Below are 13,640 nucleotides of genomic sequence, written 5' to 3' on the forward strand. Positions count from 1 at the left end.
TAAAGGATTTTAATGCACGTCGTAGAGGCAAAGAACCACCCGACGCAAAGCATTTAATCCTTTAATGCATGGCTAGCCGTAGATTATCCTGCTTATACCTTGGTTATTTGCCAAGTTAAAAACAAGTTAAAGCTGTAACTGATGTTTACAGTGTAATTTTTTAACAGACAGGTAAAAATGACGGTTATTTTCTTAAGTTACGGCTCGTTAGTTCTAGCACTCCGTCCGCTTTAAATAAAGTAGAGCCATCGGATTGCTTTTATTTGAATGAATTATCACATTTATTTAAATTTATTATTAAAAGAGAGAGACAGAGAACTGAAAGAGAAGGAACAGAGAGAGAGAGAGAGAGATGCGTGCGCGAGTTACCTGTGTGCGTCTCTTCTTTAAAGTCTACAGTCCCCTCGTTGCTTAAGCATATAGCTAACTTAATGATTCTTTAATGGATTTATTAAAATTATTTATGAATGACAGGCAACACTGACAGTGACAAGGCAATCTTTATTTGAACTAATCATGTCATTTATTTAAATGAATTATGTAGGGTGTGAAATAAAACCGGCGTCTCTAACCACGATTACTATATAAAGACACATTACATTTATTGAAATGCATCAAAAATACTTTTTAGCATATTGCCAAGGTAGTTGAGCCCCATTGACTCCCTGGTGAACCACACTTCGGTGCTCTCGAGTTTGCACAGAGGGATGCGTCTCGGATGCAAATAGAACGCTCCGGCATTTTCTGGACACTTTGACAGATATTTTTTAAAGCTGTCCACGGGACAAAGTGGGTCGCCGGGGCTCGCAAACATAAATCCTCGTAAATTTTCCCTATCCGATGCAGTGGGATCCTTGTGGTTTTTTGTCTCTGGGTTATGCGCCAGGGTCAGGGTCTTGCCGGAGAACGAAATACTCTTTTGATAGGTTACGGTTTCCTTCTCTTCCCCTCCGTGCAAAACACAGCTGTATGTCAAACCAAACTTTTCTTACAAGTCCTGTGGGTGTGAAAGGGGAGAGTGCAGGTGCATTTCTAATTTTCTCCAAGTCAGACTCAGTAATACGCGGATGATGAATGCTGGTGTCTTTTCCAGTTTTTTCACGTAGAATAACTGCGTAGCGCTTCTGTGTTATACGTCACACGTAGGCTCACTATTGGCCGACGCTGGTCATGTGTGTGATGCGTGTGACGCACAACACAGAAGGGCTGCGCTAAAACACTACGTGAAAAAACTCGAGGCCCAGAGAGAAGGAAATGAATAGTGGAATAAAGTTGTTATTTTTGTTGGTTTTTTTGCGCACAAAAAGTATTCTCGTCGCTTTATAAACTGAAGATTGAGCCACTGTAGTCACTTGGACTATATTAACGATGTCTTTAATGCATTTTCTGGGCCAGCAAGTTATAATGTCTTAGAAGCCTATGGAGCAGTGATCCAGCTCTCAGATTTAATCAAAAATATCTTAATTTGTGATCCGAAGTTGAACGAAGGTCTTACGGGGTTGGAACAACATGAGGGTGAGTAATTACTGACAGAATTTTCATTTTTGGGTGAACTAACCCTTTAACAGCAAATTAATTCTGGACAAATTTAATGTAATTGAATTAAAAACTATGTTCAGTGGTGCGTCAGGATTATGAACAGTGTTGTATCTGTGCGCGCGGACAGACGTCGAGTGACGCTGCCGGTGTTCGTACACTCATAGAAAACAATGTGTTTCTATTTTAAAGACCCATCGCTGCACTTCTCATTCGGTGTGTGTGTGTGTGTTTGAACCCTTTCAGAGTTCTGTGAAATGTCTATTCATATGTGCCGACTGGACCAATCAGACACATAATTATTCATTATATTTCATTAGTAAATATAATGCTAAACATACAACATTTTAATTTTCTTTTGGAAACAGGTTTGTCTATAGGAATATCAGTGATGAAGTGCAGTTTCTTCTGAGACTCTTCATTAAAGCAGCAGAGACTGAGACACAGACAGGAGAGCAGAAGCTGAAACTGTTATCATCAGTCTGCACCTACACATCTTTTCCTTATCAAAACACTGACAGAATTAAACAGAGTGATTTCCTGCTGGATCTTTACTCACATGTGAAGAACTATGAGACTCAAACAGGCAGGAGTTTCCTTCCAGCATTACAGTCAGTTTTCCAGTTACCTGATGTCTGGATCATAGATCTCTCACAGAGAAAGACCTCCGTCCTCCTGGAAGTGCTGAAACTCCAGACAAAGAAGAAACCAGTAGAGCTGAGAGGATGTTCAGAGGAAGAGAGTGAGATGAAGAGTTTCCTTCAGTGTCTGTCCTACATCTCACAGCTGAGGTGAGAGAATCTACAACAACTTACAGTGTCAGTGTTCTCAGGTTGATATTATTCTTAGTTTGGTGACAGAATGTGTCAACATCAGATGCTATGTTGTCATGCCGCGCAGTCACAGCTCGAAGCTGTCTACACTGGACGCGACGGGGGTGTAAATATTTACACAGGATGATTGGGGGTAAATTTGTCATTTGGAAATATGTAAGTATTTAATGTAGCTTCTGCAGGGCAGCACTAAAAACTAAGATCCTAAAATAAAATAAGGATGGTCCAATCCTCCTTTTCAAAGGTTTACAGCCACCGGCTCTTGATGTGTTGTGTTGCCTTGAGCATCAGTGAATGTTTGCAGCTTTTGATCATTCAGGAAACAACACAACTGGATCTTTTGTGTAAATTCAGTTATTATTATGTCTTGTGGTCTATATGTAAACAAACATCATGTGACTTGAACTGTACATATATTTAAAGTTCCTCTCAAATGTCTCATGCAATAAACAATACTAAGTAGTTTATTTTTCATAGAAAGTATTAAAAAACTGTAAAAAATGCATTTTATCTAGTATTTAATACAATTTCATTAGAAATTGAAAAGAAAAGTGAATCATTCTGAATTTGGAAAAAAAGAAAAGAAAAACAAAACAATGCTTCATAAATCGAATCAAGTGTGACCAACAAACATTACATAAGTTTTCGAAATTCCCCCCAAGTAATGCAATCCTAGAACGAAACCTGTGCGACGGTCAAACACGTCCATCTAGCGCATGATTAAATTGAAAAACAATGGACAAGTAGCGCAGTGAATGGAAAAACACGTTCTGTTCTGTGTCACGTTCTAAGAGGCTTTAGATTTTTTACACATGAAATACAATACATTGTTAATTTATTTTTCCAATTGTAATGAGTCATATTAATTCATCTAGTCATTTTAATCAAGTATTTATTGTATTTTTCAGCTGTTCTGAGCAGTGTTTGTTAACTTTAGTTAAAGTGGTTCAGCTCAGAGAGAATCCAGAGCTGGTGACTTTACTGTTGGAGGTTCTCGGCTCCTCCGTCAGTCTGGAAGGAAGTTTACCCAGTAAATCCTGCAGGTCTGTGGGAAGAGTCTTACGTTTCTCCTCTGACAGACTCAACCTCTCTCTAAAACCTAAAGCCATCTCTCTAAGAGGAACAAGGCTTCTCTTCAGACACATCACACACATACACACACTCAGGTACAGACAGGATTATTAATAATCATCTCAAATGTTGATCTTGATTAATTTTCCTGCTAATATTTACAGTGTGTATTGTTTTGTTTAGGCTGAGTGGTGATATGGTGCTGAGAATAGTGCAGGTGTTGAGGTCAATGAGGGTTCAGACTCCTGTCACTGTTAATGAACTCACACTTGATCTGAATGGTGAACGGCTGTCAGAGAGGAAGTGGTCCAGAGTCCTGAGCAGTTTGGCCATCTTTCTGAGACTCTGGACTGTCCAGTGTTTGAACCTGACTGAATACAAGATGGCTTCTGTTTCTCTATGTGTCCTGCTGTGTCACCAGGGCCCAGTGATTCTCAGGTATTAGACTATTAGACACATTTCAGCAGTGTTTGACCTTATATTTATCATGGCATAGAAATAAAACAGTGAATTCTGTGTGTGTAGACCATCTAAAGAGAGTCTCCAGACGCTGGTTGAATGTGTGTATGAAGCTCAGGAAGAGGAACTGACTCAGCACTTCCTGCAGAAAGTGGGCGGAGATCTGACTTCCTGTTCCTTGAGCTGGGAAGAGCTTCACTATTTCCTGCAGCACAGAATTCAACAAATCACTGTGAACTTCAGAAAGAGCAACATTCAGTGCAACATCAGAGACATTCTGCCATTTCTGAACAGGATTCAGTTTAAACAGTAAGCTATTCAATAAATTATTTCTATCTCAAAAACACTTTAGAAATTATATAAAACTTCTAAATGAATGGCAAGATTTCAAGGTTTTCTTTTTTCACATAAAATCTCGAACTGAATAAGAAATGATACAAAAGATCAATCTTTAATCATGATGATTTGTGTGTGTGTACAGGATGAGCCCTATCTTCATGCTGTCTGTAATGACAGTGATCTATGAGAGCGGCTCTGTTGAGAGTGTGTCCAGTCTGTTGAGTTCAGTGAAGAACTACATCACCCTGCAGAGCAGAGATCTGGACTCTGTCCACTGTGCGGCGCTGCGCTTCACACTGCATCACTGCACTGCAGTTTCACTCGACCTGCTGTGGACCTCCATACCAGAGGAAGAGCTGGAGAGCATTGTGCCTCTCTTCAGACATGTCTCCCACATTAGGTCTCGCTGCTTTTCTCTGGAGAGGCTTCTCAATGCGAAGGCTGCGTTCCTCCTTTACCAGTCCTTCTGGAGCATTGAACACTGGAGTCTAGTGTATCTGATATTAAAAACTATATATATATATATTAAAAAATCTTTATAGGATCTTTCAGGGTTGACAGGCTGCTGTTACTGAAGATGCTTCGCTGCTGCAGTGTTGATGATGTGTGTGTGTGTGTGTGTGTGTGTGTGTTCAGGGTTGACAGGCTGCTGTTACTGAAGATGCTTCGCTGCTGCAGTGTTGATGATGTGTGTGTGTGTGTGTGTGTGTGTGTGTGTGTGTGTTCAGGGTTGACAGGCTGCTGTTACTGAAGATGCTTCGCTGCTGCAGTGTTGATGATGTGTGTGTGTGTGTGTGTGTGTTCAGGGTTGACAGGCTGCTGTTACTGAAGATGCTTCGCTGCTGCAGTGTTGATGATGTGTGTGTGTGTGTGTGTGTGTGTGTGTTCAGGGTTGACAGGCTGCTGTTACTGAAGATGCTTCGCTGCTGCAGTGTTGATGATGTGTGTGTGTGTGTGTGTGTGTGTGTTCAGGGTTGACAGGCTGCTGTTACTGAAGATGCTTCGCTGCTGCAGTGTTGATGATGTCCAGAAGGAGTTTTCCTCAGTTCTGCTCTCCGTCCTGCAACACAAGCTGGACTTCTCCTGCCGTTCTGCTCTGGATCTGACAACAAACACACACTCTGAGACTCTACATCTGACCACTGAGGACTGCCGTGTGATGACCACAGTCATTCAGAGAGCTCACACACACACACACACACAGCTGATTCTACAGGACTGTGAGATTAACACAGCTGGAATGGACCAGCTGTTCCCAGTGTTACATGCTGTGAAACTCTGGTGAGAAACATCAACAGATTACATTCATACACAAACAGACAGAAATCTAATATAAATATAAATGTAAATCATCTCTTTCTCTGTGTGTTTCAGCTGTGATAAATCTCTGCTGCTTCAGTTTCTGGCTCATGTGAGTCCTGAGGAAGCGGAGTCTCTTTCTCGAGCTCTGGGTGACGAGGTGGACCTCAGTCAGACTCCTCTGGAGCCGCGGGTCTGTCGAGGTCTGGCGCTGATTCTGGAATATTCTGAAGGACTGACTGAACTGGATCTGAGTCAGTGCCATCTCACTGATCCCAGCCTGGATCTGCTGCTCCCAAACCTCCACAAAGCACAAAACATTGAGTGAGTGACTGAGACACAAAGAAGTATAAAGTATAATCTGTAGTATAATGTAATATTTTTGCATTTTGTCTGATTTGTTTGTTTGATCTGCAGTTTTAGTGGCAATAGCATCACTGACACTGGGGCTCAGGGAATCTACAGTATCGTCTGTCGCAACAGTGACATAAAGACAGTAAGGTGTGTGTCTGAAAGTCACAGAATCAGATTTCCTTCTAAAGTTATTTGAGCTGAAGTCTTATAGTAGCAACAAACATGAGGCTCAAAAATAAAACTGCGATCTCTGAGTTGAAGTGATTTCTCTTTGATTCAAGGCCATTTTGTTTCTGCTTTTCCTTTGCTATCTACTACAATTTATCGTTCATTTAAAATAAATTAAAACATTGGAACAATTTATGTCTACAAATCTGATTTCTGTTCATGATGGTTTGTTTGTTTCTGCTGCTGTTTCTAATATCAATGTGTGTGTGTATCTGTAGGCTCTTTAACAACAGAATTGAATCCAGAGAGCTCTTCCTCACAGACCCACGATTTGAGATCTGGTGATGATAATAAACTCTCTCTGGAATCAGCAAGCAGGCGAAACAACCAATGCAGATCTAGAGAGATGAGGCTTGTGAAAAGGTAACAGGTGTGAACACTTTTGAAGATTCGGCCCATCAGAGTCCCAGAGATGAATCTAGCAGCAGATTTTATTCCATATTCATGTTTCACACTTCACCTAAAAAAAAAAAAAAAGAGCAAATTGAAATACTGGCATAATATTTTTGTGAATGTTAAAGATGCTTTTGATATATTTAATTTTCAATTTCAATGTCTTTCCAGTAGAGGGCAGCAATGATTTGTTAAAGTGAAAGTGAAAGAAAGTGAAGTGACACAAAGGTCCAGTTTGGTAACCCATACTCAGAATCTGTCCCCTGTATTTAACACATCCAAGTTAGTGCACACACATTAGGAGCAGTGAGTAGTGAATACACACACACACACACACACACACACAGAGTTTAGGTGTCTCGCTCTCACTCATTTCCTGCCGGTATTGAGAATCAAACCCACAACCATTGTGTCACAAGTCCGACTCTCTAACCATTAGTCCACGACTGCCCTCTCATTAATAATGAAAACATCCAAACTGAAGGACATACAGTAATGTATTTACACCATTGGTTACCTGATCTTCTCCTCTTCATCATGAAGAAGAGTATGAACTGTTTGACTGCCTGAACTCTAGTGTTTACTGCAGACAGAATACAAGAGAGACGTTTTACTCATGAAAACACACTCACCTCATTCCTCCGACTGATCTTCTAGTTCTTCCTGAATTATGGTACTGAGACAGTTGAAATATAATATTACAAATGTTAACAGGATGTACAAGGTGTCACACTGTTACTTGACTGGTTTTCAGATGTATTTTTGACAACTTTTGCATTCAATCCTGTGTTGTATTTATAGCTTTAATAAACTGTTACTGATTGAAATTAAATCTGACATTTTCCGTATTTGTGTCATATCCAGAATACGTTCATTTTGAAATATAATGCTAGACTTTAATAAAACTTTTCTGAATTTAAAGCTACTGAACTTAGTTTTTTAAACATATTTATTTGATTTTAGCAGTTCTTTTGAACAATATTCAAAGTTAGTGAAACAGAGGACGATCTGATCGAGATGCACATTAGGAGAGACGATAAGGGCACTTGTGTTTTCCTCTTCAGAGTTTATGATCATCGCTGTTGCCATGACGATTCCATTTCCACAGACATGCTGGAACAACGGCTCCAATCACTGAAACAATCTCAGTGTTTTTCAGTTGATGTTGAATGCGTCTGTATGAGGGAGTCTCAGTAGGACGACTGAGAGCTTACAGAACATAAAACATCTCAACATCTTTGAGAAAGAGATGAGCAGCTGTTGAAGTGTCTTCCATACATACGTGTTCACTAATATATTACACTTCACTGAGGTTTGTTTTGAGGAGAGAAACGTTGTTTAATATTTCTGCACATCATAGCCTGTAGATTTAAAAAGTTTCATTTCAGTAGAAAAATGATTCAAAATGTCAATTAGCCATTTTATGAAATCATTTTTATAATTTTAACTAATTTTATCTGTCTTCATGTACAAGATTGGTCTTCAGCACCAGCAAAGTACTTTTGCATTTATGAAAATCACACAATATTGAGAAACTTTCTCCAAATCAAACACATTGTAAGGTCATAAAGAGCTGGTTCAGTTTGACCAGAACAGATTTCCTTGCGCTTGATGTTTTTGTTAGTTTTTGTTCGCTCGAAGTCCATAGCTGCACTTTTTATTTTTTTACATTTTAAGTGTGAACAAACTCTATGTATTTCCACCTGAGTATGAGACAATGCTGTCGCTGTGTGTGAGACTGAAAAAGCAAAAGACGGTGTGTTTAAGAATGTTGTAAATGATTTTAACAGTTGCGTCTCTCATCTTCAGGCTTTTAACCTTTAACTGATATTGAAAACTGTAAAACATATGCAGTTAATGCAAATGAAATGCAGTAAATAAAGTTGTTAATCTAAATTCTAGTTTTCGATTCCGAAACGTTTCTCTGATGGTTTTGTGGGTTTGTTCGAGCATCATTTGTTGGGAGTCTGTCTTTAACTCTTGGAGAAGCAGAGAGTCCTGACCAGCTCTTCAATGAATTATTCAGCTTCTCCACTTTGACCGTCTGTGGGCTTGTTTTTAAAGTCTTCTACAACCTTCATTTACTTTCAGAGACCCAGCAGGTGTTTCAGCACAGACTGGCTTCTCGGATTCTGGGGTTTCTTGTGTATTTGTATGTGTATGTGGGAAAGGATTGTGTGGCACTCTGACATTCTTATACAAAAGCTGCAGGAACTAGTTACTGCTTCCCAGTGTTTATGAAATCTCAAGGTTTATGTGTATTTTTGGAGTTATGAGTTCAATCCCATCCAATAAAACAATATTTGTTGTGCTTATTCAGTCAGTTAGGGTTTGACTTACAACTGCTCACTTACTAGTTTGAACAGAAAGCTTACACATCTATTTAGACTAACAAATACTACAATATATATATATATATATATATATATATATATATATATATATATATTTTTTTTTTTAAACACCATTTGATAGCAACTATGGGCTCTATGATGTTCATGCTTGAAACCAATGGTTAGATCATTATTTGTTGAGTCACAGATACTAGGATACATATTGTCCAAATGTCGCTCCATCCAACAGAGAGTCTGAACAATGCAACAATGCTGCAGATTTGTTTAGAGTTCCCAGCATGCATTTCTGCATGAATAAATCATGTGGTTACTTTTATAGGATCATTTTATTCTTTGCTGGCTGTTTGTTTCTTGTTGTGTGATGTTCAGAGATGTTTCATCATTTTACATGATTATGTATATTGATTGTCAATTTTCATGAGGTTCATGAGGTCCCTGTGTGTTGTCTTAAGAATGTATATGATTTTTTTTTATTTTGCATGATAAAGATAAATGGTTTCCTGTGTTAGATAATCCAGTACAGTGTTGCCTTTGTGTAATTATTTGTTTGTTTATTTTCTTATTTCAGGGTAGGAAAGTAAATATCTTTAATATCAAGCAAATGTAGACATTTTCTGAAGTCTTTTGCTTCTTAGATTTTTTTAATTCAGAGGAAAGATCCCAATAATCTCACACATTTCTTCATAAAAAAAAAGAAATCTGAATAATGTCTTAAATTGTGCTCCCAAAGTCTGCAGTTTATATTAGCACAATATCTCCTGAGTGATCTTAGGTGTTTTAGTAGAAATGTCTGAGACAAAGATGATATGATTCATTAATGTCTCCTGAACTACAAAAGAGAAACAACATTTAATTTTTTTGATTTCACACCGTGCAAGTGAGTTATTACATTTAAGTCATTTAAGTCATATACAGTTATATCATATACATATACAGACTTGTACAGTAAAGTCATGTGGATTTGAAATGACATGAGAGTGAGTAAATGGTGACAGAATTTTCATTTTAAGGTGAATTGTTCCTTTAAGTGACACTAATTTGTAGGGAAGCACACTCTTTATGTTACTGTAGCACAGAGCTGATTAATCGTCCTCTGCATGAGCTTCGCCCACAGAGCACATCCCTCTCTCCTCGACCCATTTCAGTTTCTGCTTTCATCTGCTCTCCTCTCGGGAAGGGTGAATTGTCTCATATTGTCTTAAAGCCCTAAACACGAAAGCAATCTGCTCAGCAACTGGTACATCAGACAGCACGAGGCTTTCCTCTGATAAACAGGCAATGTTTGATTACATAACATATTTTAAAATGTCTATTTTTAATAGTGTACTGGGGGTTTTAAGGCATTATTCTCTGTAATGAACAATATATATGTTTTTTTTTTTTTTTTTTTTGTGAATATATTTGAGCTGTGGACTTGCTACTGCTAATAGATACACAGAGGTAGTAGTAGATCTAGGCAGGTGGAGCTGGGGAGGTGGAGGAGTTCAGATGAACTCTGATAGTTTACGCCAAACAAGGAACCAGACTATTTAAATGTTGAGCAAGCAATCTCATTGGCTGCAGGATCAGCAGAAGCCAATCAGCTTGTGCCATGCGGTAATGATGTGATCGCTTGCAGATTACATGTAAAGGGCCGATCAGCCTGCGCTCTCTAGAGTTTCAGGACTGAACTAGAAATGTAAACTAATTCTAATATCAGAAGGTACATGTTTACCTACTGTATATCAACTCAGTTTTAGATGTTATTTCTCATATTCAGGTCAGGTCTTCTATAAATCCCCTGGTTAGAGGTTGCAGGACTGCTGTAGTTTGATGGCAGAGATGCTGATGTCTGCAGATGTTTTAGCTAATGCTGATGAAGCTATAGAGCTCTCAGCCGTCATGATAGATGGATCTTTCTAACCTTCATCTCTTTTAAATTCAGTGAAAGTGCAGATTATAGAGTCCACTTACAGCTTCACCTTGGCATGAACTTTCACCTGATTACCTAATGTACATCACCCTACAACATAGAAAAATATGCAGTTCATAGCACAGCAATAGATGTCAGGAAATTCTTTATGAACATGCATTGCAGTCAAATATGGTTGTTATAATGGAACAACAATTAAACTGCAGCTGTGTTTGTATATTTCAGTGAAAGCTTCATGATAATGGTATTATAGTGACGATAACGGTTTCACTCCTGGTTTGAGTCATGGATATGTAGGTAGAGGTTTATGTGTGCCTTTATGATCCATATAGAGTCATTTGATGTGAGCAATAGAGCTATACGGCCAAAATACGAGCATCATTTTGTTCTTTTGTGTTTATATTTGCAACTATTGGCTTGCAGTGCCCTGCCATCAGTCAATCTGTCAAATTAATTCCCACTTCAGCCGACCGTTTCCAGTGAGTAACCACAGATAAATAAACCTGTCTTTAGCTTCAGTATAACCTGGCTCTTTATGAACATATGCCAAATAATGACATAAAATTGCATAAAATTGTATGTAATCGTGTTTAATTATTTATTTATATACATACACCCATTATACACTTATTATATATTTTCCTCTTTGTTCCAAATGAGTGTGTACTAACTTGTGTGTGTGTGTGTGTATGTATATATATATATATACACACACATATGTGTGTGTGCATGTGTGTGCATGTGTGTGTGTGTACTCATCATCTCCATAATTTTTCATGATTCTTATAGCAAAATCCTCCAGTTTCTTGGTTCCTCTAGTCTAAATGCTCCATCTTTCACATCCTGAGGGTTTTGCCTGTTTGCATGAGATTTGCTCTGGCGTGACTCACAAACACTTTCGACTCAGATTTGGACCATGCTGTATTCAGAGGAACCCAGAGAGCCCCAGGCCTTGAAATATGACATGCTTCCACATCGCCCAACTCACATCTGCTCCACAAAAAAATACATCTATTTTTGTGGGACAAGCTTTAGTCCAGAATGTCACAAAAACTCTTTTATATTTAATAATAACATATTTCCAAATGATAATTAATATTTTTTAATTGAATGAACTCATTATGGTGTAAAGTGGATGTTTCCTATTGGTTGATATAGACAACTACTTTATTTTAACTTTTCTTTTTTTAAATCTATTATTTGTTGGTTTTGAATGTTTAATATATAAATGTGCAAACATTAATTTACAGCATCAACTACTGGTTTGTAGATGTTTGCCATTCGTGATAACAGCAAAAACAATCAAGTTGGTTTCAGAGACTAAGTAAAAAATACTTTTTTTATTTTGGAGTAATGCAAACTGATGTATTGTAAGTAAATGCAGTCAATTTTGATTTCATGTTGAATTTAAAGTTATGGTAATATTGTTTGGAATGACACTGATTTTCATGACAGTATGGATGAGTGTAAAATAATACTATTTTCATTGCGTAATTATCAATTTGAAGTGAATATAATGCAGGGATGCTCACAAAGGCGTTTGAGAAGGTCTCAAGAAAACAGAGGTCAGTATAATATTTTTTTTTTTTTTTTTTTTTTTGACATACGAAGTGTGCAGTGAAGTGCATTAGTCCCACCACATGCACTCACACATGAACATACATACACACACACTGGGTTTGCCTCTCATGCCTGAAATATTCATTCAGTGGAATTATGGGATGTTTTAAAGCAGCCATGCATGCTGAGGGTGGACAGAGGAAGATTCCTGGCCATTTTTCACTCAACTTTCTCTTATGTCTGTCTCTCACATAATGAAGAAGATCATGTGGGTATGATTTAAATTAGCTGGCTGTTCAAGACACAATCTGGATTCTCAATGAGCTGCCAGCGAAGAACATCCAGCCCTGTGCCAATGATTCTCACTAACAAACGTGTGTGTGTGTGTGTGTGTGTGTGTGTGTGTGTGATGTTTTCAGTCCTTTAGGAAGTGAGATGTCTTTATCTATGTCTTAGACACCATGCACTGTTACAAAGAATCTGTGAAATTCATAAAATGTGGATACCATATTTTTTAAGGGGTAAAGTGCAACCGTAGCTGTTGTTTTTTTTATTTTATTTTTTTAGGTTTTACAGCTTAAACTTAAATGAACTGTAAAAAAAAGAAAAGTAACTGCTATGATGTTAATAAAATACTAAAATAATGCTTTGTACTCTTATAATATACTGACAACCACCATTTTGATTTAACGTTCATCACAAGTAGCTTTTCAAAATACTAATATATAAAGATATCACACAACTATAAACAGTCACATGACATTAAAATAATGCAATAAATATTAATTTAACAACACAAGATGTAACAGTGTAAATACTAAGAATGTCATTTTATGGTTTTCCACTGTAAATTATAGGATTACTTCTTTTTCACTTCCAAAAACTGTGAATTCAACTGTAAAATCACACAAAATCTCTTCTTACTTGAAATGTACTTGATTTTAATCTGTTGGAATTGGATCATGTAGGCTACATGAGGTTGGAGGGGAGCTGATTGCTAAAAATTGCTGTATGTGATCAGGAACGTGTATTAAGTAAATTTAGGGTTTATAGTTCTATAGGATGTTAAATGTAACCCAAATGAGAAAAACCGGCCTGTTAAGTTGCAATATGTTAAAATATAAAAAGCTGCTCTAGAAGTGTGTTACTTCCACTGGGAGACACTAGTTACTTGCTCCATTGTGCTCTACCAAAAAAACTGCAGGAATAAGCTACAACCTGTCCGTTCTGACTGTTTGCTAGCTATGACCTCTTTTTTGTCATGAATTTTAATGAGGGAAGGCCGTTCTGTCGCATCAGTGT

General features: G+C 37.8%; 1 protein-coding gene across 4 annotated transcripts in view; it reads left to right on the forward strand.

Annotated features, from left to right (window-relative positions):
* The window catches only part of LOC311092136 (uncharacterized protein), a gene marked incomplete at its 5' end in the record, with an annotated part of 51,901 nt that extends 44,557 nt beyond the window's left edge, over positions 1-7,344 (forward strand). For 3 of the 4 annotated variants that reach the window (XM_084128493.1, XM_084128495.1, XM_084128494.1), the window contains 9 exons: positions 1,905-2,327; positions 3,278-3,535; positions 3,624-3,878; positions 3,966-4,208; positions 4,381-4,638; positions 5,211-5,519; positions 5,613-5,861; positions 5,955-6,038; positions 6,338-7,344. In XM_084128493.1, coding sequence (XP_083984619.1) covers positions 1,905-2,327; positions 3,278-3,535; positions 3,624-3,878; positions 3,966-4,208; positions 4,381-4,638; positions 5,211-5,519; positions 5,613-5,861; positions 5,955-6,038; positions 6,338-6,404 — 2,146 coding nt within the window. In that variant the 3' untranslated portion in view covers positions 6,405-7,344. Of the gene's footprint in view, positions 1-1,904; positions 2,328-3,277; positions 3,536-3,623; positions 3,879-3,965; positions 4,209-4,380; positions 4,639-4,790; positions 5,520-5,612; positions 5,862-5,954; positions 6,039-6,337 lie in introns of all 4 variants that reach the window. The other variant, XR_014608210.1, reaches the window with a different exon arrangement.
* Positions 7,345-13,640: the final 6,296 nt, after the last annotated feature.

The sequence above is a fragment of the Abramis brama genome, assembly GCF_963993115.1.
Source record: "Abramis brama genome assembly, chromosome: 1".
Lineage (NCBI taxonomy): Eukaryota > Metazoa > Chordata > Actinopteri > Cypriniformes > Leuciscidae > Abramis > Abramis brama.